The sequence below is a fragment of the Ictalurus furcatus genome, chromosome 10 (assembly GCF_023375685.1).
Source record: "Ictalurus furcatus strain D&B chromosome 10, Billie_1.0, whole genome shotgun sequence".
In the NCBI taxonomy this organism is placed as follows: Eukaryota; Metazoa; Chordata; class Actinopteri; order Siluriformes; family Ictaluridae; genus Ictalurus; species Ictalurus furcatus.
The window spans coordinates 24646263-24670913 of record NC_071264.1 but is presented as its reverse complement, the minus strand read 5'-3'; the positions used below and the strand labels follow the sequence as shown (position 1 = coordinate 24670913).

General features: G+C 38.0%; 1 protein-coding gene across 1 annotated transcript; it reads left to right on the top strand.

The window, feature by feature from the left end:
* The first annotated feature begins 1107 nt into the window (after positions 1–1107).
* LOC128613686 (inhibin beta B chain-like) lies at positions 1108–6361 on the top strand. The gene is made up of 2 exons (XM_053634717.1): positions 1108–1737; positions 5233–6361. Exons 1-2 carry the CDS (start codon positions 1347–1349, stop codon positions 6006–6008), a joined length of 1167 nt encoding a protein of 388 aa, XP_053490692.1. The 5' UTR covers positions 1108–1346; the 3' UTR covers positions 6009–6361.
* Positions 6362–24651: the final 18290 nt, after the last annotated feature.

Below are 24651 nucleotides of genomic sequence, written 5' to 3'. Positions count from 1 at the left end.
TTAGATTTTTTTTTATTATTTAAAAAGTGTTTTATGAAAGTGAATGAATATCCATGAACTCCATTTTAATTATTTTTTGTAGGCAAATGCCTGAAACGTGAATTACATGACAGAGACAGTGTCCCGCTGTGTATCTGAATGGAATAATTGTAGACTATGTGAAAAATAACTAAGCCAGGGGTTCTCAAACTTTGTGTAGCCATGTAGGGACTTCTTTTTAAAAGCAAAATAAATCCCACAGACCCACTCAGTACAGATTTTATGTACAATAATAGTTTGCCTATTCATTAGAGCTGTAGATCTTTGAGGTTTGGATTAAACCTATTTAATTCAGTTATTCACAGAAGAACTGAATAATAAGTGTAATAACCTTGGTATTGCTGGGTTGTGAGTTCTAAAATCACAGACCCCTTGAGGTCCCCGGACCCCACTTTAAGAACCGCTGGACTGAGCGTCATCGACAGCGACTAAAGTGTCCCCTTCAGGTCGCTGAGGATGTCATGCGTCCACATAGAGAGAGCTCCATCAGGAAGTCGCACTCCGTTTGCTTGAGGCTTTAATCCGCTACAGGGAACTCCTGTTGGCTGCTCGACCCACGTGGTTCCTGGTCCTGTATAAAAAGTTTCTGTCTAAAGCAGTACAATGTTGCGATCGCAAGGGGTTAACACGAGCGCATCGCCGTCTCCATGAAAGCGATGAAGAACTACTTGGACAGCGTAAACTGGAAGACGACACTTCAGACAAAGAAAGACAGGACCTAAAACGAAAGGCGGATGTCAAGCACACATCTATTGTGCTGTGGAAAAAAAAGTAGTGGCATATTTTTAAATTTTCTTTCATTATGGATATTTTGAACTGACTCTGCAACTTTATCAGGCTACATACATGGGCTTTAATAGCAGTTGTTCACTCTGTAATTTTGCTTCCATAATAATTTCTCCAGCCATGGCATGACGCTGACGTGCCACCGATGCCGAGACTTTATCCAGTAGGACCCTTGGAGACAATAAACTCACCTTGTAGTAAGACAAAAACGTGATTTTTGTCAATCACTGATTTGACTGACGAAGAGCTGAAGATCTAAGACAATGATTCTTCCATGATTTCATCCAATTTCAATACAGTCTGTAAATCATCGCATGGAAGATCTTAGTGCATCCTTACAGGAAGACTGGATGTTACAACTTGCTCTTGCGCTCAGAACATTCTCATTCGGGACGAGCCTGAACCATCTCTAAAACGAGCGATCACAAGTTCCGTTCATCCTCGAAGCGAAGACTCGTGACTCATCTTTTTGTGCTTTCTTTCCTTTTTTCTTTTTTCCCCTTCTTTATTGCTCTTTAAGAATGAGAAGTTTCCTTTTCAAGGTGCTTTGTCTCACAGCCTGCGTGCTGTCCGTGCGCTGCACGCCCGCGCCGGAAACCGAGGCGCACACAACGGCGTCGCGCGATTCGTGCGCGTCGTGCGGTCTCGCGCAGCCTGCCGACTCGGGGAGGATGGACGCGGAGTTCGTGGAGGCGGTGAAGAGGCACATCCTGACCAGGCTGCAGATGAGGGACAGACCTAACATCACTCAGCCCATACCAAAGGCGGCCATGGTGACCGCGCTGCGAAAGCTGCACGCCGGGAAAGTGAGCGAGGACGGCAGGGTCGAGATCCCCGACGTGGACGGGCACGCGAGTCACGCCAATGACGTCGAGGAGGAAACGTCAGAAATCATCAGTTTTGCAGAGACAGGTGTGTGTTCACCCCAGCATCTGCACTATACGACAATACATGTGCGCACATGCCATAGGTGTGATTTATAAAGTATTTTTAATAACACCGGGGTCACTAATATAGTCCAAATTCAGGCTGCATTACTTGTGTTTCCTTTATTGTGGGATCAGAATGAACCAAACATCCCCATGGGTATGTGTTGGCACGAGGTAACTATAAACAGTGTGTGTGTGTGTGTGTGTGTGCGCGCGCGCGCGCGTGATATGCTTTTCCTGCCTCCCTCATCCACTGTAAACATCATGCTGCAGTGGAGCGTAGAGAATATTACACAGCAAAGACCACCGCAACCACTTAGGCGCTATCAAATCGCTAAGCTGGTCTTTGTGCACAGTAAAGCCTGGTTTAGCTTCAAGAAGCAATTTGTGTTTGTGCACAGATCTGTTGCCATGAATTTTGCATTGTTACACTCAAGTATCAGGTTGCCTAGACAAATGATGTTATTTCTGTAGGCTACACTTTCAGAAAGAAATAGTATTTGTAATTGTACCTTGGCTCGTTGCAGGGATGGTACGGGTATCGTTTCTACCATCTTTGACCTGAAAATGTGCATATAGTCTAGTGTTCCTTTAATAATGAAATAAGATACATAATTAGAGATACACTACATGCACTATAACATTTCTAGGTAAACATGCATACCAAAGGGTACAAAAGGTGTACTACCCTAGTAACAGAAAAGATACGATTAAGTACTATATTTATAATGTATGTATGTATGTATTGTGAACAGCATGTGAAAGCATGTATCACCTTCTATTAGAATGTTTTTTAGTCATGACTCCATGCAAAGCATTTTATTACTTGAACCACCTGGGGTAAGATCAGATTAACACCAGAGCTAATTTATTACATAATTGATGACAGAAACTGCATATTACTGGTCTGTAATTTCTTCACTGGTCTCTTATATGAAGTAAATATAACTGAATCATAGAATATCATATTGCAGTATATATGAAATTAGTGCTTCATTGCTGTCTATCATCATCTGTGGCCCTTGCTGTCTCCATTGCTGTCTATCATCATCTGTGGCCCTTGCTGTCTCCAAGTGATGCATGTGGGCCTTTTGCTCTTGGCCTGCTGTCTACAGTAATCCATGGCACAGCATCAAGCTCCATGAACAGTTTGCCAAAAGGAAACTTGGTGGCATTTTATGACAGGGAAAATATTAGTATCTGGCACAGTGGAACCATATTTAACCAGATTTCCTATAGGTACAAACTTAATGCACAGTGTTTCCCTGTGAGGGACCAAAATTCACCTCTGTCTTATTCTATATAACTTTCAAGCAAAATAAATAAATAAATAAATAAATAAAGCTAAATGAAAATGTCCAGCTGATTTGAAATTCAGTTAACTGGACCCCATTTCCTTTATGCATAATGCTTAATTGCAGGTATTTAATAAGTAAGGAATACTTTTTAGGAGGCTGTGGATTTGGCTTCAGACATCAATTTGTGAACTCTTTGGCATGTCAGCTTGGCTGCTCATGCATCTCATTAAAAATGCAGGGTTACCCAAGGACACAGGGATCTGTGGATTTTTCTTTAAGAATGGCTCGGTGCTGGAAATGCAGGCTAACTGGGGCTCCTTTATTCCTCTTACATCTCAATTCTGTTTGAAATTACAAGTGAGAATGATTCATCCTGTCAACGTTGCATCCACTGCCGTGTGAAATGTCTTACTTTTAAATATAGTTGGGGGAAAGTGTGACTGACATGTAATGCTATCTCACATTTGAACAACACTTGATTACATGACTCTGTCGGAAGTTTATGATTATTCTACCTATGACCCACTGTTCTAATATTTTCTCTGACCATTCAAACTATTAGTAAATGAAATTAGTAACTACCGTGCAACAGGGATTAACACACAGCACTTCATGTGGCTAAATTGTCCATCACTGGTGTCCAGGTGGTTGTGGTCGGTTGCGTACGGAGACGTTGAGTAATGACATGGCGATTACTTCTCCAAGCCGTGAGAGCTTGTGCAGGTGGAGGCATGCTGAGTGGTGTGTATTGTTGCTGGCACTGGGGCCCACCCAGGTATTGTCCTGCCCTCCATGTAGTGGCCAAGCTTAACTTCTCAGGCTTTTGACCTCGTAGATGTGTCTTTCTTCATTAATTCTCCTATTTGCATTCACTGACAGCTGTCTTTTGGACTTCGTACTATACGGTCCCTGCAGGCTGAAGATATATGATGAATTATTAAGGGTTAGTGTGCAGAAACTGGGAAGTTAGCGAGATTCTTTTGGCAGATGCAAGAGGTTGTGCCATGTTACAGAGTTCCTTGAAGTCTCAACTAGTCTGTTTGGTACAAAGCTTAATGCACTTTGTTATATGGCCTAGAGCTGTTTACCTACAGCAGGGTTAAAACTAGCCATAAAACTAGGACTTGGGGCTCCAGAAGTTACTCATATACTTCTTCTTTACTATTTCACTACATGCTTTGATGCATTTGCTTAAATGGTCAGATACTCTCTATACTCTCTATTATTTTATTATAGATAAATGGCCTCTATCAAAGATTCAGTGAAAGCACACTGTGTTGCATTCCCTTGTACTTTTTGTGACAGCAGTTATGTACTTTATTACAAACACCAATGTACATACATGCACATAAAATAATATCTATTAATTAATTTATAATTTAAGTGTCATTAATTTAAGTGTCATTTGAATAGTTACTTCTGATCTCGTTCTCCAACCACCTTTTCTAGCCATATACAGAATGTCTGGTTGGATTGCTTTCGACATCATAACGATTATTGTGTCCTCTCTGAGGTGTCATCACGTCTTTCATTGCCAAGGCTTTGAACCTTCTAGCTATGCCCTAATAGGCTCATTCTTTTCATCCCCACCTTAACTCGTGGCCAACTGGGCTAGCGTAGCCCACGCTGTCATCAGACACACAAGCGAGCTCGGAGAATGTCGCTGTGGCCCCCTTCACCAAAAAGGAACTGCAGGAGTTCACACTTCTCCCGATTTTAATTGAGCTGCAGAATCAAAAGACTGTTACAGAGATGTTAATATGTTTGAATCGGATAAAGAGAGAATGCTAGGAAGTTCATGCGGGTCAGATTTAGTGAGTGAGGAAGGAGAGGCAGAGTGAACAGAGAGAGAAAGAGGGAGACGTGGCAGAGGAACGGATTCTGACAACTCCTCCCACCCACATTGTCGTTTAATGTGAAACACTAACACCATTTGATCGCTTTAAGTTGAAGTGTTCCCAGTTAGGGAGCCCATTCATGGCAATGTGAGCAATCTACTGCCCTCTCAGCATGTTAATGTCCTCAGCCTTCTGTCCAGGCCTGGCTATTATAGTGACACAGCCTCAGGTTTTCAACTGAAAAACTTTTACTGGCTACACAGTGTGTGCACCTGCTGTTTCAGCTATGTTTGATGACCCTTCAATGACCTAACCTTTCATCTTTTCTTCCCCGTCTCATAGACAATTTGCTGTCTTCAAAGTCCAGTCTTTTCTTCATCATCTCCAATGAAGGCAACCAGAACCTCTATGTGTCTCAGGCAAACCTGTGGCTGTACTTTAAACTTCTGCCTAGTGTGTTTGAGAAGGGCACTCGAAGGAAAGTCATGATTAAAGTGTACTATCAGGAACCAGGCCTGGGTAGCAAGTGGAACCTGGTGGAGAAGCGCGTGGAGCTGAAACGCAGCGGCTGGCACACGTTTCCTCTTACTGATGCTGTACAACTAGTGTTCTCCAAAGGTACACGAAGGCAGAACCTGGATGTTCGGTGTGAAGGCTGCGATGAGGCAGGTGTTCGGCCTGTACTGGTGAACTCAGGTGATGAGTCGCATCGGCCATTCTTGGTGGTACAGGCACGTGCAACAGACAGCAAGCACCGCATCCGCAAGCGCGGCCTAGAGTGTGATGGTACCAGTGGCCTGTGCTGCCGTCAGCAGTTCTACATTGACTTCCGCCTCATCGGGTGGAACGACTGGATCATTGCGCCATCAGGCTACTTTGGCAACTACTGTGAGGGAAACTGCCCAGCATACATGGCTGGCGTTCCAGGGTCAGCGTCATCATTTCACACCGCTGTAGTAAACCAGTACCGCATGAGGGGGATGAGTCCAGGCTCCATGAATTCCTGCTGTATCCCCACCAAACTCAGCACCATGTCCATGCTGTACTTTGATGATGAGTATAACATCGTCAAGCGCGATGTACCCAACATGATCGTAGAGGAGTGTGGATGCGCTTGAGCGGCGATTTTTTAAAGACTCGTAACTCTGTAAATGTTCATTGATGGAACGAATTATTGTAAAATGATATTTATGAACAGCTGGGTAAACAGTCACCTTGATGTCCACACCACACACCCATGCATGCACAACTCTTTTGTACATATATTTATGTTGGTTAATATCTTCCTGCTAGACTCATTTATATGTGATAGTCTTATTCTAAGAGCACAGGTTTGTACAGTAGGTGTTGACGTCAAAGGGATGAGAAAATTATATTACAGGTTATTGCTGTTTCTTTGCTTCTCTCCTCTAAAATGGCTGTGTTGGGAAATTGAGATGAGAGGAGCCTTAGGAAAGGGTCTTTCTCCCAGAATTTCTCAACTATGCCTCTTTCACTGTATACAAAAGCACTGACCAACTCCCCATTTACTCCTTTCAACAGCAGCACTTCGCTTAACCACTCCATTGGAAAACACGACAACCTATCCATTTAAGAGTCTCCATCAAGCAGTATTCATCTGTCAGACTATGTCAAACAACTGACCCATATTGTCTAAGACATGCTGTATTCTCAAGTACTCATGTTAGTGGGTCTTACTACAGCAGGACATGAATAGGCATTTTTTTCATTACCTAGTACAAGGGCTTTTTATATAGCAGAAGACATGAATGTAGTTTTCTGTGATGCTTCAGTCCTGTCAAGAATCCCTGCCTGTCTGTTACAGTGCTGTTTGCAGAAGAAAAAACACTTCCAAAAGTAGTTAAAAAGAACTGTAGTATATTACATTTCTTTTCTCAAGTTGCCATTTCTCAGTTGGCTAGGGGTGCATCACACTTGCAAAAAAGATAAAATAAATAAAAAAATCCTAAATGCACATTTTATAGCACTTGCTAATTGAAATGCCTTTAAAGGGTACCAAGTGGCACACCTGTGCTCGCTCACAATCCTTTTTCAAATAAGTGCCACATGAACTATGCAATGTATAGTACTGGCCCATTTCAGACAAACTAGCTAGTAGGTGTATACTTTCTTTCAATACTTGAAATGTCTTTCGCTTCCTTCTCTGAATGAATGGTTATGATGTTTGCACTGAAAAAGTTGCATTATGAGTAAAATAAAATTAAATAAAACTTGCCATTGAAATAAAAGTTATTTTTATAGACGTAAAATAAATTCTGTTAAAATGTATTATACGGAATCGTGGAACCAAAGAGGCCAAGATTTTTCTTTAGCTATTATAAGATGGAAAGACCATCACATTGTTATGTAATAAACATTTTTTTGTTTTGATCATGTAAAAGGCCTAAACACTGTATCAGGGTACCATATTATGGATTCCATGTTCAGCTCAATACTCTTTCTTTCTTATTTTGTACAGTAGATAAATGGAATATTTCATATTTTTTCATCAACTTTAATATTTTTGGGTTTCTATTTAATACTTCTAGTTCCTTTTGCAGAATCATTTAGAATCAAATACGTGCCACCTCTGTACAGCGTATGTAAGATAAAGAATGCTTTTAAATATTTTGTTCTTTGTAACGATTATAAATAAATTCCTTATTCTGCATTCATATGTGTCACTGTATTCCCTCAAAAACTACAGTGCCCTTCACTAATATTGGCACTCTTGGTAAATATGAGCAAATAAGGCTGTGAAATATTGTCTTTATTGTTTAATCTTTCAATCTTTTGTTAAAATAATTCACAAAAATACTCTGCTCTCATGGATAAACAATTGCAAACACAACATAGGTTTATAAAAAAAAAATTTGTTAAAATATAGGTGTGCAGCAATTATTGCCACCCCTGTGAATTCATATGAGAAAAAAAATTTGATATTTAAATTTTTTTTAGTACACCTTCGTGCCTAGGAACAGGAAATTATTCAACTATGACTTCCTGTTTCAGAGGAATATAAATATGAGGTAACACATAGACCAAATTCCCTTAGTCATTCATAACAATGGGTAAAACCAAGTAATATAGCTGTGATGTGTGGCAAAATGTTGTTGAGCTTCACAAAATGGGAAGTGGCTATGAGAAAATAGCACAATCATTGAAATGCCTATTTCCACCATCAGGGCAATACTTAAGAAGTTCCAGTCAACTGGAAATGTTATGAATCAACCTGGAATTGGACACGTGTCTATACTGTCTCAACGCACTATGAAGAGGATGGTTAGAGTGTCCAAAAATCTCCAAGGATCACAGCTGGAGAATTGCAGAAGATAGTTGCATCTTGGGGTCAGAAAGTCTCGAAAACTACAATGAAACAATGAAACCAAAATAGAGCTTTTTGGCACTTAACACCAGAGGTGCTTTTGGCGCACATAGAGAGGTAGCCATATGGAAAAGTAACTCATGCCCATGGTTAAATATGGTGGTGGTTCTTTAATGTTTTTGGGTCTGTTTGCCTTTGCCAGAAAGCTTAAAAAGTGCCGTGGTTGGATCTTCCAGCAGGACAATGATCCAAAACATACATCAAAATCAACACAAAAATGGTTTACTGACGACAAAATCAAGCTTCAGCCATGGCCATCCCAGTCTCCTGACTTGAAACCCATAGAAAACCTGTGGAGTGAACGGAAGAGGAGAGTTCACCAGCATGGACCTCGAAATCTGAAGGATCTGGAGAGATTCTGTATGGAGGAATGGTCTCAGATCCCTTGTCATGTATCCTCCAACCTCATCAGGCGTTATAGGAGAAGACTCAGAGCTGTTATCTTGGCAAAGGGAGGCAGCACAAAGTGTTGACTGAAAGGGTGCAATAATTGTTGCACGCCTATATTTAACAAAGATTGTTTTTGGATAAACCTGTGTTTTGTTTCCAATTGTCTGATATCCATGAGAGCAGAGTATTTTTGTGAACAAAAGATGAAAATGTTAAAAAAAAAAGACACTTTTTCACAGCCTTTTTGCTCGTATTTACCAAGGGTGGCAATATTATCAGAGGGCACTGTAGCTTAGCAATGCATTGTCCTAAAAACTGAAAATAATTACTTATAATAAACTTATTTTACAACATGATCATACACCACTAATAGTTTGTGTTAATCATTTATTGCTTATCAAAACCTGGTCACACACCATTTGTAACCTACTGGAACATAATCAGTAACCAATAGCCAAGCTTCTTTACAACTAAAACCTTTAGGCATTTGTATAATTCATTTCTTTGCAATCTATTCACTAATATTTACAGAAACTTATTTCAAACTTGAGGCTTCAGTTAGTACATACCAAACATTTAATGTTGTGATGTAGGTTAATTGGTGTGTTTGATCATGAAAAATGATTTATTCTAACCATAACTGCTCTTTAACCACTTCACTCTTCTTGAATTCAGATTTTCCCCTCAACAAATTCTGATTTATTTAGAAATAAAACTATAAATGATAAGTGATAATTACTGAATAAAATGTTAAATAATTTAAATGATCATTTTAACAGACTAACATTTACACAGTTTATGGTAATTTATTCTGTTGTGCTTTTGACTGGCACAGCCAAAATGTGTTCACGCTATTGTTCAGAGATCGCAACTTCAAATCCCGATGATGCCACAGTCACCCATGGCCACGAATCCAAGAGAGAAAAATAGGTTGTTCACTACTGGTGGGAAGGATGGCATATCCTCTCTCTGTCAGTCTCAGTGACACTAGCTAATCATGGGCTTGACTGGGATCATGCATATGGAAAAGTGTCGATAGACTTTTCCTCTGATTATGTTATGCTGCCCTGTGATGCTGCATGAGCAGCAGTTAGAAAAGATGTGGTTAGCTGGCTTCAGGTGTCTAGGAGGTAGCACATGCTAGCCGATTGTATGATAGCGGAGCTGGCTTCTGAGTGGGAATTGGCAAAAAAAAAAAAAACCCCAAAAACCCCACAACAGCTCATAAAACTAAGTAATACACATAAAGGTTATTAAAGCTTACACTTAATATATCATGAACTAAGTAAGGAATAACACTGGGCTGTGCTGTTAGGAAAATAATCCATGCTGGGGTGTTTTGATTTGGCCTGATGCAAAGTGGAATAAATAATCCACTAAATAAAATGATTATTTTCTTGTAACAGTATAGCTAGAAGTGTGATATTCCACTTATACCACAGCCATTTGCCAACACCTGGAATTTTAACCATTTATAGATTCATTTAATGTTATGGAACATCTGCAAAACAAGCTGGTTCCTGTTATCAGTTACGTTATAGTGTCTATAAGCAGACATTTCCTCGACAGCCTCTCTTTTTTTTCTCTCTTGATGTTAATAAGACAAAAATGTTACACTGTGAAAAATCGATATCTTACATTCTAAAAAACGCTGAGTTTTTTTTCTACCCAAATGCTGGGTTGAGCCTTTTGGGTCATTTAATTGGGTTATTTTCTCAGTCTTGGGTAGTTTTTGGGTAGTTTTGTGTAACCCAACTGCTGGATTAGTGGCTGGGTCATTTTCACTGACAGTTGCACAATGCACACCTCCCACACCCCGACCCATCATCCCAGCTCTATGGGTCAAATCAACTCAGCGCGGACTGTTTGAATTCGCCTCAGGTGGAGGTAAATGTTTTCATATAGACAGACTGTTAGATTTTTTTTGGAGAAACAAGGTTCGTATCAATATATTTGTCCATAAAACCATTACTATACACTAGAAAAAGAAAAAATCTGCGACAACAGTCCAGTTTACATGACATTAAACCGCTATATTCATTAGCTTTGGCTTACTTGTTTTTAATGCCCACTTGATTGTAAGTTGGTTACTCAGTTTTTTTTGGATATTGTCTCCTTTGATCAAAATCTGACGTTTTCAGCTTAAATATATGACTTATATGAGTCATTTACTGTAAAGTTTATATACAAACACCTTCTTGTGTATAAATAAAGGACACTTTTATTTGATATTTTCAAAGGGTAAACATAACCCTGAAAATATTAACCCATTTATGAAAATAATTTAACCCAGCGTTTTTGTAAAAATGAAAGCATGTTTTGGGTTGAAAAACAACTCATTTGCTGGGTTAAAATTAACAACCCAACTTGTTGGGTTAGTTTAGCCCAAAATGTGTTCTGTCCTATATATACCCAGCCGTTGGACTAAAAATAACCCAATTTGGGTTGTTTTTAACCAAGTGTTTTTTAGAGTGTAGCAACTGAAAATAAGCTTGAATATGTGCAAGAGATTATTATACATTAAAAAAAAAAATATTACTCAGCCTGTTTTGTAGTTGCCTTTACAAATTTCAGGCCTCTAATTTTCTATAATTTTATAATCTATAACAGATAATTTTACTTTTTTCTATCTGCCAGTTGACCTCAAAAAAAAAAATAAAAAAGTTTACAAATAGGTTTAAAAAGTTTAATTGTAATCTTAAAATAGGAAATACTAGATAAATTTGACTATATTCCAGATATTTTCACTTGCTAAATTAAATTATTTTGCAGTATACAGAGAAACCTCACTCATGGTTGGAAAACTTCCTGACTATCACTAAGACTCCTTCCTCAAAAATGTAACATAAAGCCTTGCACATTTTCCTACTGTACAATGTTTTATAAATTATTTGTATTTTTGTAATTCAGTTGAAATGGCACATGTTTTTATGACAAAATAATACTCAATACTGGTATGTTACCAAAAACTTTAAATGGGATTTAACATGTATTCATTACTGTTGAGTGAGTTTGTGATCAAGACACAGAGGTCAAGGAGCTGTGCATGTGGTAACACACTCACCAGGAGCGGTTAACCAGAAGCTACATCAACAACCTCTAGGGCATTAGAAACTAATGAAGACTTGGTTTATGCCCATGCCTTGGTTAGTTTCAAACTTTGTTTTGTTTTTAAGACAATGGACAGGAGTTGAGCAAGAACACCTTATTGCTGGAAAAAAAGCAATGCTATAGAAAAGTCGTACACAACTTGGATAAATATGTAAATTACTGGAAAAACCCAAAGCCACAAAAAAAATTGCAAACCATTGTGTCAAATTCCTTTCCAGACCACACAGGGTTGTGTAAGTCATTTTAAAGCCTAGAATATCAATTACTTCATATCCACTGGTGCATTTCCATTATACAAGGCTCTATTTAACTGTATCTTTGTATCTTTGTTAAAAAAAAAAAAAAAAAGAGTGCCTGTTGTGTGTTACGAAAGGTTAGAAGGGATAACATCTGACAGATCTTTTAATCATCCAATGGGTTATTAGCACACCTCTGGGTAAAATTCAGCAGAAATTAACTGCAGAAACTCCCTTCTATTGAGCTTATGATCTCAGATGTGCTCGAACAACTGCTCTAGATTAAGCTAAGTATAGAAAAATTTCAAAGGAAACCCTCTGAAGTAATAAAACACTATAAGCAGTCTTTCTCTCACAAGCCTCTCTTTTATTTCGCTCACTTCAAGTTAATAAGACAAAAAAATCAGATACTTTTATGTTAGAGAGAAACTGAAAAGTGCAAGGCTCTCTGTCAAGTCATTCACATGGTAGAAAACTTACTGACAATTGCTAAGCATTGACACTGGAAATACCTTCCACAAATGTTCTACCTTCCACAAACAACTCCTTACAGAAAATGTCACTATATTTATATATATATATATATATATATATATATATATATATATATATATATATATATATATACACACACACACACACACACACACACACACACACACAGACATTTTTATTTGTTAAAGAACACATTTTAAAAGTTTTTTATTTACAGAGCCAGTGCCATAACTACTGTCTGAGCTGCTTTTATTGAAAATGAATCAACACCTTCTGATCAGACATGAGAATTCGCAGTGCTTTGGTATATCATAGAGTTTACACCCAAATAACTGACCAGTGAAAAGCTAATTTATGCAACTATAGTATTTAATTGTTTTTCGGATATATTCAGCTTGTGATTTCAAGAAAAATGACATACAGGCTGTAGGTTGGCTTGCAGTTTACATTAAATGATAATAGTATTTGTTTGATTTGTAACAAAACACAAAAATAAACCCATTTCATTGATAAAGAAAACCTTTTATCCTAGCTCTACAACAGCATGGGAATATTCTCCCCATAACGCCAATGGAATGCTTCCAAACAGTCATCAGCAGAAGACCTTTTGTTCAGGCCCTCTTTCGTTTTTACAACAAATGTAAAATCCACTCCCTTTTTTTGTTATATCCACCACATTTCTTCTTAACAGTATCATTCCCACAAAAAGCTCTAGACTGTTTAAGGCTGTTTAAAAATAAGGAGTGTTTCATTTAGAAATGCACAGAGAATGTACTGGGTCCATAATTATGATTCACTTTTCTGCCAGACCGCTTGAGCAAAAAGAGGATATAAGGCCATCATGACTTATAGAGACTTACCAATGTATGGACTTGTGGGAAAGTACTTGTGGGGAAAAAAAAAGTTCCAGGAAGGGAGGTGTGCATTAGTGTTGGCTAATATATAGCAACTCATATATTGCATAAAATACTAATGAAATGCTTGTAATTACTGGTCTACATGAGTCAGGATTGTTACAGGTTTAGAGATCATACAAAACATATTTTTCTTCTTAGGTAAGAAAGCTTATGTACTTACTCTTTTAAAAAGTGTTTAAAAAACCTTTAGGGATGGCTGGTAAAATAGGTTAGTGGGGTAAAGGATAAAAAGACATCAGTATAAGGTTTTAAGGTTTTTGGTATTGCTGTCACTAAATATCATCAGCAGATTATTTTGGATTTATTGTAGAATGAAGCTCAACAGCGCCACTAGAGTTTGTAAGAAAAATATTCTATGCTATGGAGAAGTGAAGCTGTGGCTGATTTCTTTCTAACCCAAACTGTAGATTCATGCTGCTTATCATAAGTCCTGTCATGTGATTACACAGTGACATGCCCCTAGTTCTCATGCTCATCGAGACTCATATTTTTGTGGCCACGTTGCTGACACAGCCATACCGCGTCATCAGCAGGCGAAATACAGTCATGGTCAAAATGAACGCAAACAAAGTGGATTATTTACTCCATAATTGTCATGCATGATGTACACTGCTCGCACTTTTATTGTTTTGGCTTCTGTCCTGTCTTCACCCCTGTCTCACCATTGGTTTATTTCGAAATTATTTCCATGTGTTCTATGTTTAGCTCTTTAGCCCTTGTCTATTTATACGGTTGAGTGCACGCTGGCACATTTGGTTGCCGCTGTTCTTCGGTTGTTTGCTGTTTCTTTTCAATGTTTTTTCAATTTGTTTTTATTAGACCCTCTTTTGTCTCATTTGGAAGTCTTATCATACATTCATTACCTTAAGTCCAAGAATTGTTTTTATGTTTCAGTGTTTCCTGTTTATGTGTCTCTATTGTTCTTTGGTTTATGCTTATGGATATGTCTGGTTTGTTCCTGCCGGCTTGTGATTTGATCTATGCTGTGGATATTTGACTCTGAATATTTGATTTGCCTTAATAAAGAAAGCACTAAGTATATGCACTTCCATCCTGCCTTTAAATATCACAGTCAACTTTTTCTTTCTCAAATGCCTTTGGATAAGAAATTAAAAGTAAATATTAGAGCTGCACCGATACTAAATTTCTCAGCCGATACCAATTATTCAGAGTGATCTCGGCCGATACCGATAACTGATCCCGGTAGTTCTGCCTTTTATGCCTTCTTATAAATTAATAATAATTAATTCCACAATTCTGAAAGAAATGCAAATAAAAACTCTATTCTCTCCATTTCAACAAGTTGTTTCACAGTAACTGGTCTCATAAACAGAAAACACATTACTCAAATTAACATTAACACACTAACTAAATTCTGAAGATTGAAGTAAGATTTCTTAACTTATTGAATATTATTAATTCATATTAACATTGACTGAATTATAAAAAACCTCCTGTAGGCTCACATTCACTCACCACAAACAAAAGCATTTCTACTTCATCATTTTATATATATATATATATATATATATATATATATATATATATATATATATATACACACACACACACATATATAAAATACATACACTACTCTACAAATATATTTTTCTGTGCAATATATACTTTTTGTCAACTCATCTTCATTTAAATCTTTCAACGGTGTACTGGCCCTTAAATTCAACGTGAGCAGCTACGCAAAAATGAATTAAAACAATTTAGACTCAACGCCGAAACTCCTGCTTCACTGCTGCAGCGTCCGGTGTAAAAGTTTAGCTGTGCAGAGCTTTCAGAGCTTACAAACTGCAGTTTTGTCATCATTCCAAACAAGATACATCTTTACACACAGCACGAAATCAATGTGTTTTCCGGTCCTCTTTTGATTGAAAGGATATGAACAGATTTTTTTAACATTGTATTTATTAATAGAGCTGCAAGTTTCCTTTTTGGAAAAGTACTGTTTATTAAGTATAATAAAATGCAGCGTCATGGACCTCCGTGAAGTAAAACTCAGACCCCTGGGCGAGCGAGTTTGAGAAGCACTTGACAAGCAGCACTGCAAACAATTAATCCTGTTTGACGCATGGCACCTGGACTTTCTGAATCCAATTACAGAGTGGAGCCAGTCTGAGGATTGGCTGTTAAAGGGAACCCCGACTATGAAGACTTGTATGGCTTATTAGATTAACGCTGACATCCGCTATATAAATCTGCTATACAAAAACACTCTAAATGTCAGTTTAAAAAAAACAAAAAACCGTTGCACTCGTAGGCACCCATTGCTCTTTGTGTTGCAATGCATGCTGGGCAGTGAAGTCAAATGGTTGCAACGGGCTTGATTCTCCACGACCCTACAGTGATATAAACATGTCTTCAGCCTTTTCAATTTGAACCCGAGCAGAACATAAGAGAGGAGGCTAATATAGAAGACATTGCTCAAAAAGTACATCAAAATGAAGACGATCAGAGAGGTGAGGAGGCGAGAGTGGGGCAAAATCGATGGTGTCTGTGTAGCAACTGCACATCTATGCCAACTGTAATCATAAACCGCCAATCATAACACAACAGTTTAATCCATATGCTTACCTTGAACAACAGAGCATTTGTTATTCAATATAAGCATTTGGATTAAACTATCGTTTTATGATGAAACGTATTCTAATATCAATAATTTTAGAAATCATCAGCTATTATCTCGCCGTCATATACTTTATCCTGTTAAGACCAAAATCATGCATGTAAAACCAAAACCATGCATGTACTCCAAATGGTTCAATAACAGCTTTAATTTTACTTTGGTTATGCCTTGCCTAGGCGGTTTAGGCTAATTTTACAGGAGCTTTATGTTATAAGAATATACAGAAAAAATGCACTAACAAGATGCTTATGGGTTTGATTATATTTACATATATCTCCTTTATCACAGCACACAAGAACTAGAAAATTACAGCCAAAAGCAGCACAATGTGGCATTCATTTCCTGCTGCAGAGGCTAGTAGCTAATTCTTTTGTGTGCTCAAGTGTAACCATTTTACGTCATAATGGCGGCCTTCGTAGGTTAAAATATATATTAATTATTAAGGATTTTTTAAGTAATGAACATATTTCATGTTTCTAACAACGTATTTTAGTAAGAGAGGGCAATTATCGCGTGTTAAGACCTACAAGTCTTCATAGTCGGGGTTCCTTTTAAATGGACTGGGTTGGATGGACATTTTTTTTTACCATCTTTGCGCTTGAGACTTTATGGAGTGGAATGACTGGAATGTTCCACTTAAGTTATCAAAATATGTACATCTGGATATTTTTACCCACTCAGATATTAGCTCTGAACTACTACTCAAAAAGGAATTGATTTCCATCTTGCTAAACTGGAGTGGTGTTATTTCATTTGACTTAAAAAATGCCACCCATGTTTGGCCTGGAGACAGAGAGAACTGGTTTTTTTATTTTATTTAAATAATGGTTTGATATGTTGGTAGCCAAAGCCACCATGACACCTCACACACCAGAACACATGTTTTCCCACAGAAAAAACCCACAGTTCCATCCATTTTAATGGCAGGAAGTAGACAGTGTTTGACCCTCTGCTCTGTTAAATATGCAAAAGCACTATGTCTGACACAAGGGAAAGTACTCATGGTAAGCGGCACCACAGCGAATCCCAGTGGCTCAGCGTATTTCCATTTCAACGCTCCATTTCTGCTGGTTGGGTTTCGGCTAATCGCCCTGAAAACAGAAATAACAATTAATGCATGTTCCGACAGCTCCAATGATTGGATCCTTTCTAACTAAATATTCTAAGGTAAATTGAAATTTGATCCACAATGAACATCACACAAAAATACCTACCAGAATAATACTCTTTGTGTCATCTAATGCTCATTGTATATGAGGAGCATCTCTGACAGACCCGCCACGCACACATCTTGACACTTTATCTCACAAGGCTGAATAAAGGTGGAATTGTTCTTGACTGACAGTGCTTCATAAAAGAGTACAAAGGATGAACTTTGGCATATTATTGCACATAATCCCATTCAGCAGGACTCCCTCCACACACTATTCACACCGTGACACCAGAGTTGATACATGCTACCAAAATGAACAGGTGGATATCCTATCTGTGTGGAGGCCTGCAAAAACCATTTACATTGGCAAATTTTGACATTTTCTGCTGTATATAATTCTGAAAAGTGAACTATCTTTTGCATGTAGAGTCAGGCCCATACAAATCTGGACATTGAACAAGTTATTGTTATTTTAGCTGTCTACTACAATATATTATTATTATTATTATTATTATTATTATTATTATTATTATTGTTGTTGTTGTTGTTTTTGTTGTTGTTAAACAAATTATATAATGAGTGTGAGCTTACACTGCAGACTTTCAGCATTAATTTGAGGTTATGCAGATTGAGGTGAATGGTTTAAGAATTACAGCACTTCTTATATGTGGCCCATCCTTTTTAAGGGACAAAAAGTAACTGGACAGTTATGTGCTAAGCTGGTCCATGGCCAGGTGTGTAGTATTCCCTCATTATTTCATCTACAAGTAAGCAGACTAAAAGTTGATTTCAATTGTGGCATTTGCATTTGGAATCTGTTGTTAACTGTCAATATGAAGTCCAAAGAGCTGTCAATGCCAGTGAAGCAAGCCACCGTTATGCTGAAAAATAAAACAAAACCCCACCAGAGGGATAAAAAAAATGAGGTCTGGCCAAATGAACTATTTGGTGCATCCATAAAAAGAACGAATGTTCTGGTGAGCTCAGGAACACCAAAAGGCCCGGAAGACCATGGAAAACAGCTGTGGTGGATGACAGAATTCTTTCCCTGGTGAAGAAAAACCCTTTCAGAACTGTTGGCCAGATAAAGAACACCCTTCAGGAGGTAGCCATATCTGTGTCAAAGTCAACAATCAAGATAAGACTTCATCCGAGTAAACACAGAAGGTTTAACACAACATGTAAACTATTGGTAAGCCTAAAAAAACATGAAGACCAGATTCAAGTTTGCCAAAAACATAAAAAAAGAGAAGAGTATGGAGAATGGAAGGAACTACTCATGATCCAAAGCATACCACCTCATCTTATGGCATGGGCATGTGTGGATGCCAGCAGAACTGGCTCCCATGTATTGATGATGTGACAGCTGGCAAAAGCAGTAGGATGAATTCTGAAGTGTATAGGGCTATGTTATCTCTCAGATTCAGCCATATGCTTCAAAACTCATTGGATGGCACTTCACAGTACAGATGGACCTAAATCATACCTTGAAAGCACCCCAAGACATTAAAATAAATAAATAAATAAATAAGTGGAATGTTCTGCAATAGTCAAGTCAGTCACCTGACCTGAATCCAACTGAGCACACATTTCCATTATTGAAGGCAAAACTGATGATGTCTATGGGGTTCCAGATTTAAAGCAGTCACTGACTGCACTACAAATGATTTACAACTAAGTATTTATAATAACTATTAAATTTATGACTATGTTAGTTTGTCCAACTACTTTTTTTAGCTTTTAAAAAGGGGGTGGGGGCACATATAAAAAGTGCTGTACCTCTTACACCATTCACCTGATTTGGATTTAAGTACCCTCAAATTAAAGCAGAATTATTTATTTTCAACTCCAGTATAATGTGGTAGACAGGAAAACTAACAGTACATTTGTCAATGTCCAAATATTTCTGATATTTATGGACGTGACTGTATTTCAACTAGAAGCTAGCATTTTAAAGTCCTGTTACTCCTAAAAGTGAAGAAGAAGAAAACTGCATTTAAAGATTTCATTCAGGTCCACTGAAAAACCTCCTTTCTACCGCTTCATTTGCAAAATAAACAGCATTCTAGCAAAGTTATACTGAGTTATAAGTTTACCATGGGGAAATGAGTTTTCACTTTGTCTTCTTCACTTTCTGCCTTATCACCTGAGGTAAAAATCACACATGGTACTCAAGCCTCACAGTCGTCTGTTTACTTGACTGAACCTCGGAGGGGACAAGGGGATCCAAACCATGACTTATGTTGTTAAATCATGAGTTGACCAGCATGGGTCTGCTGAATGATTTTTCATTTGCAAAGATTCTAAAACAAAAAGAAATGATTCATTATTGCACTTAGAAAAACACACAATCTGGGATTGCATACAAACATGAACAGCTCCAACAAAACTAATGAATCTTTCTTTGACACAATAAAGCCCTGTATAAATTAAATGCTAACAAGTTGTCCTGCTTAATTTGTAACAACACAAAACACCTGCTGGAGGCCTTAGCTGATTTCAGTAGCAGTCGAGTAAATCTGACAGCATGCACCTGGTGCTTTCACATATGGGCAGAGCGGGAGTTATGCTCTGTAGGTTGTGAGATTAAATCCCAAGAACAGCACAGAGCCACAGTTGGTCCCTTGAGCAAAATCTTTAATTTTTAGTATCATTCACAACTTGCATGAATTGGATGCCTTACTTTAAAGCATCTACCAAATGAATAAATGTGCATATGTGAAGAGTTTTTTTTATCCACCTAAGATCTGGAGCACATTACCATAAAATTCTTCAGGCTCCATATAGCATTTTTTTTTTTTAAATTGCTAAAACATATATTTTTTTTCACTTTAACTTTTAACTAGCTTTTATTACTTGCCTTACATTTACTGTACATTTATTCTAATTTTACGCACTTTTTATTCTGTATTTTTTATATTTCATATTGTTATTTTTTGCTATTTTATATTTGACTAACATTTGTTTCTTTATTTGTTTTTACTTCACTTTGAGCTGCATTTAAATATATGAAAGGTACACTATAAATAAAGTTGCTTATTATTATTATTATTATTATTATTATTATTATTATTATTACATCCCCCTGACCCTTCACCCTAATACCCCCCTGAGACGGAGTGTCTCCCTTGGTCTCTCCAAACTCATGCCACTCGTCCACATGCTTTCACTATGCTGCTGACAGAGAGATTAGGTGGAGATATTGTGAGGAATGAGTGTGTCCTCAGGCCCTGAAAATAACTCAGGACATGTTGACATGCAGTCTTGTTCCCTGTCTTGTGCCAGGAGTTCTAAACAGCAGCAGAAGGACCATGGCTAATGTAAACTGATGTAGAGGTCTTCTCCATGAACATGTTAAATATAGGTCTTACGCACACAGAACAAGAGGAAACCAAAAATAAGACGTGTATTTTTTTTTACATACATGTCATCAAGCACAGAATTAACGTCCCACACAGTTAATACTCAGAAACCAACATCTTAACAGTTACTGCAACTACAAACATGGGAGTCATGCAAGTTTTTTGAAGGCAAACACATGCCTAAATGCCCCTCAATACAGACATACTCCTATTTCATGTCCGTCTCAGAATGTCTAAATGTATCCCTAAAGTTATTTACATTTACACTCTCTCTCTCTCTCTCTCTCTCTCTCTCTCTGTATAGTTGCAATAAAAATTATTCGACCCCCATTGGAAAACAGGTTTATTGTCAAAATTTACAGACTTTCAGCTGTTTGCAATGAACAAATCAAACAAAAGCAGTTGAAATAGTTCAACACAACGAATGCTTCAAATGGTTTCGCCAAATTAAAAAAAAAAAGGCAACTTATAATGACTTCTCCAGTTTCAAAATTATTCAACACCTTCATGGCAAGAATCTTTAGTACTTAGTAGAGCACCCTTTTGTTGTTATGACCTGCTGCAAATGAGATGCATAGCTTCTCGGATTCTCGGATGCATAGCCTCTAAGATTCCTCAGCGTTCCTGAGGAATCTTAGCCCATTCCTCATGAGCAATGGCCTCCAGTTCAGTAATATTCTTGGGTTTGTGTGCTGCAACCGCCTTCTTCAAATCACACCAGAGATTTTCTATGGGGTTAAAGTCAGGTGACTGTGATGGCCCTGTAGAATTTTCCAGGACTTCTTCTGAAACCAAGCCTTGGTGGAATTTGAGGTATGCTTGGGATCATTGTCCTGTTCTAAGGGCCAATGATGCCCAAGCTTCAGCTTCCTCACAGATGGCATGAAGTTTTCTCCTAGGATTTCCTGATACTTCAATGAATCCATCTTGCTTTCTACACACTGCACATTTTCAGTGCCAGAGGATGCAAAGCAGCCCAAGAGCATCACTGAGTCACCATCATGCTTGACTGCAGACAGAATGTTCTTTCTTCATTCTTTTTTCTCCAGACATTCCGCTGATCCATTGTGCCAAAAAGTTCCAGTTTTGTTTCACAAAAACAGAACAGAATCCCAAAACTTCTGTGGCTTATTTATATGATTTTGAGCCGACTTTTCTTGTGCTTTTGGGTCAGTAGTGGTGAACGTCTTGAAGTTCTGGCATGGAAACCTCCTGCGTTTAGTACGCACCTTACTGCGCTCACTGAAACCTCAGTGCCTGTTGCCACCAAGTCTTGCTGCAGGTCTTTTGCAGTCATTTGAGGGTTTTTCACAACCTGCCTTCTCACAAATCTGCTTGCAGCCGTTGATAGCTTCCTTTTTCTGCCTCGTCCAGGTATTTCATATATTTTCTACCCCTAGCCCGTTCAAGTATTTCATATGTTCCAGCTCAAGCACACCTAGTGCATCTACTGAAGTCCTTGATTAGTTGCATCAGGTGTGCTTTAGACAACACCTGTTTTGCATATTTGTGCTGTTGTGAGGGATTCTATTCAGGGGGTTGAATAATTTTGAAACTGGAGAAGTCATAATAAGTTGCATTTTCAGTTGAATTTGGGGAAGCCACTTGAAGCATTTATTGATGATGTACTGTTATCTGTCATCGTTGATGATGTACTCTTCCACATTTTGAAATTAAATTACTGGGGAAAACACAAACTTTTCCACGATATTCAAATTTTTTCAGATTTACCTGTATATACAGTACATACAGTGCCCTCCACTAATATTTGCACTCTTGGTAAACATGAGCAAAGAAGACTGAAAAATTGTCTTTATTGTTTAAACTTTTGATCTTTTGTTAAAACAAATTCACGAAAATTCTCTGCTCTCATGGATATCAAACAATTGCAAACACAAGACACGTTTATCAAAAAAACCCAACAACTTTGTTTAATATAGATGTGCAACAATTATTGCCACCCCTATAAATTCACATGAGAAAAATATATTTGAAGGATATTCCCATTGATATTTAACATGTTTGTGCACACCTGGATGGCTAAGAACAGGATATTGTTCTGCCATGACTTCCTGTTTCACAGAGGTATAAATATGATGCAACACATAAGCCAAATTCCCTTAGTCATTCATAACAATGCGTAAGACCAAGGAATATAGCTGTGATGTGCGGCAAAAGGTTGTTGAGCTTCACAAAATGGGAAGTGGCTATAAGAAAATAGCACAAGCATTGAAAATGTACATCTCCACCATCAGGGCAATAATTAAGAAGTTCCTGTCAACTGAAAATGTTATTAATCAACCTGGAAGAGGACATGTGTCTATATTGTCTCAACGCACTGTGAAGAGGATGGTTCAAGTAGCCAAAAAAATCTGCAAGGATCCCAGCTGGAGAATTGCAGAAGTTGCGTCTTGGGGTCAGAAAGTCTCCAAAACTACAATCCGAAGTCACCTACATCACCACAAGTTGTTTGGAAGGGGTTCAAGAAAAAAGCCTCTACACTCATCCAAAAACAAACTCAAGTGTCTTCAGTTTGCGAGACAGCACTGGAACTTCAAATGGGATCGGGTTCTATGGTCAAATGAAACCAAAATAGAGCTTTTTGGTAATAAACACCAGAGGTGATTTTGGTGCACACAGAGAGGTAGCCATATGGAAAAGTGCCTCATGCCCACAGTTAAATATGCGGGTGGCTCTTTAATGTTTTTGGGGCTGTTTTTCTGCCAGAGGATCTGGATATTTTGTTAGGATCATGGCGTCATGGACTCAAATATCAACAGATATTAAATGAAAACCTGACTGCCTCTTCCAGAAAGCTTAAAATGGGCCATGGTTGGATCTTCCAGCAGGACAATGATCCAAAACACACATCAAAATCAACACAAAAATGGTTTACTGACCACAAAAATCAAGGTCCTGCCATGGCCATCCCAGTCCCCTGACTTGAAACTCATAGACAACCTGTAGGGTGAACTGAAGAGGAGAGTCCACCAGAGTGGACCTCGAAATCTGAAGGATCTGGAGAGATTCTGTATGGAGGAATGGTCTCAGATCCCTTGCCATATATTCTCCAACCTCATCAGGCATTAGAGGTTAGAGGAGAAGACTCAGAGCTTTTATCTTGGTAAAGGGAGGTAGCACAAAGTATTGACTAAAAGGGTGCAATAATTGTTGCACACCTATACTTCACAAGTAGCCAATATTAGTGGAGGGCACTGTATATGTGTGTGTGTGTGTGTATATATATATATATATATATATATATATATATATATATATATATATATATATATATATATATATTCTCACATATTTAGGAGTGTGGAAAATTATTGCAGAGATTTTTTTGTGTGTGTTTCATTATGAACATTTTTTAATTGTTTAAATTTTTTATGAAAATATTTTTCATTCTATCTACAATATTGTATTGTATTTAATTGTATCTATAACAAAAAAAAAAGGTTTCTTTGAGGAGGGGTACTGTTTTTACAATTTCTTTACAACATCCTCATTCAATTTAAGACAATATATACTGATATTAATAAAATATCAACAATTTTTTACTCATAAGAACAGGAAGTCGTAGATAATGCAGTAGTCGATAGAAAGGACCTGTGTGAAGCCTTTTGCTTTATTAATGGGCGCATTCTATATTGTGCCACCAAAGGCTCCAGATGGTTGCGGCTGCTGCCGCTGCTGAGGTGCTGGATTTCCATTGATGCACAAAGCAGACCTATTCTTTCATGCATATTCATGCCAGGAGGACGCTTGTTAGGAGTGACGATTACCTCCCTTCATTTGAATATTCATAAAGGGACAAGCTCGGGAAAAGGGTGACGTCTGGGTGTCTCATGAATATTCATAGGAAAACTGCCCAAAGGTTTTAAGGGCTCACAGTGAGCAATTTTCATGGTACATCTGGGGAAGGATACACCTCCTCAAGTCCAAAAAATAATGAGTATGGTTCACAGTTATTGGGAGCTCTTTCTGGATGAGTACAGCAGATGCTGCTCTTTTGTGAAGTCCTGCAGCGTGTGGATATGCTTGACCAAGAGGATTATGATGAGTTATTAT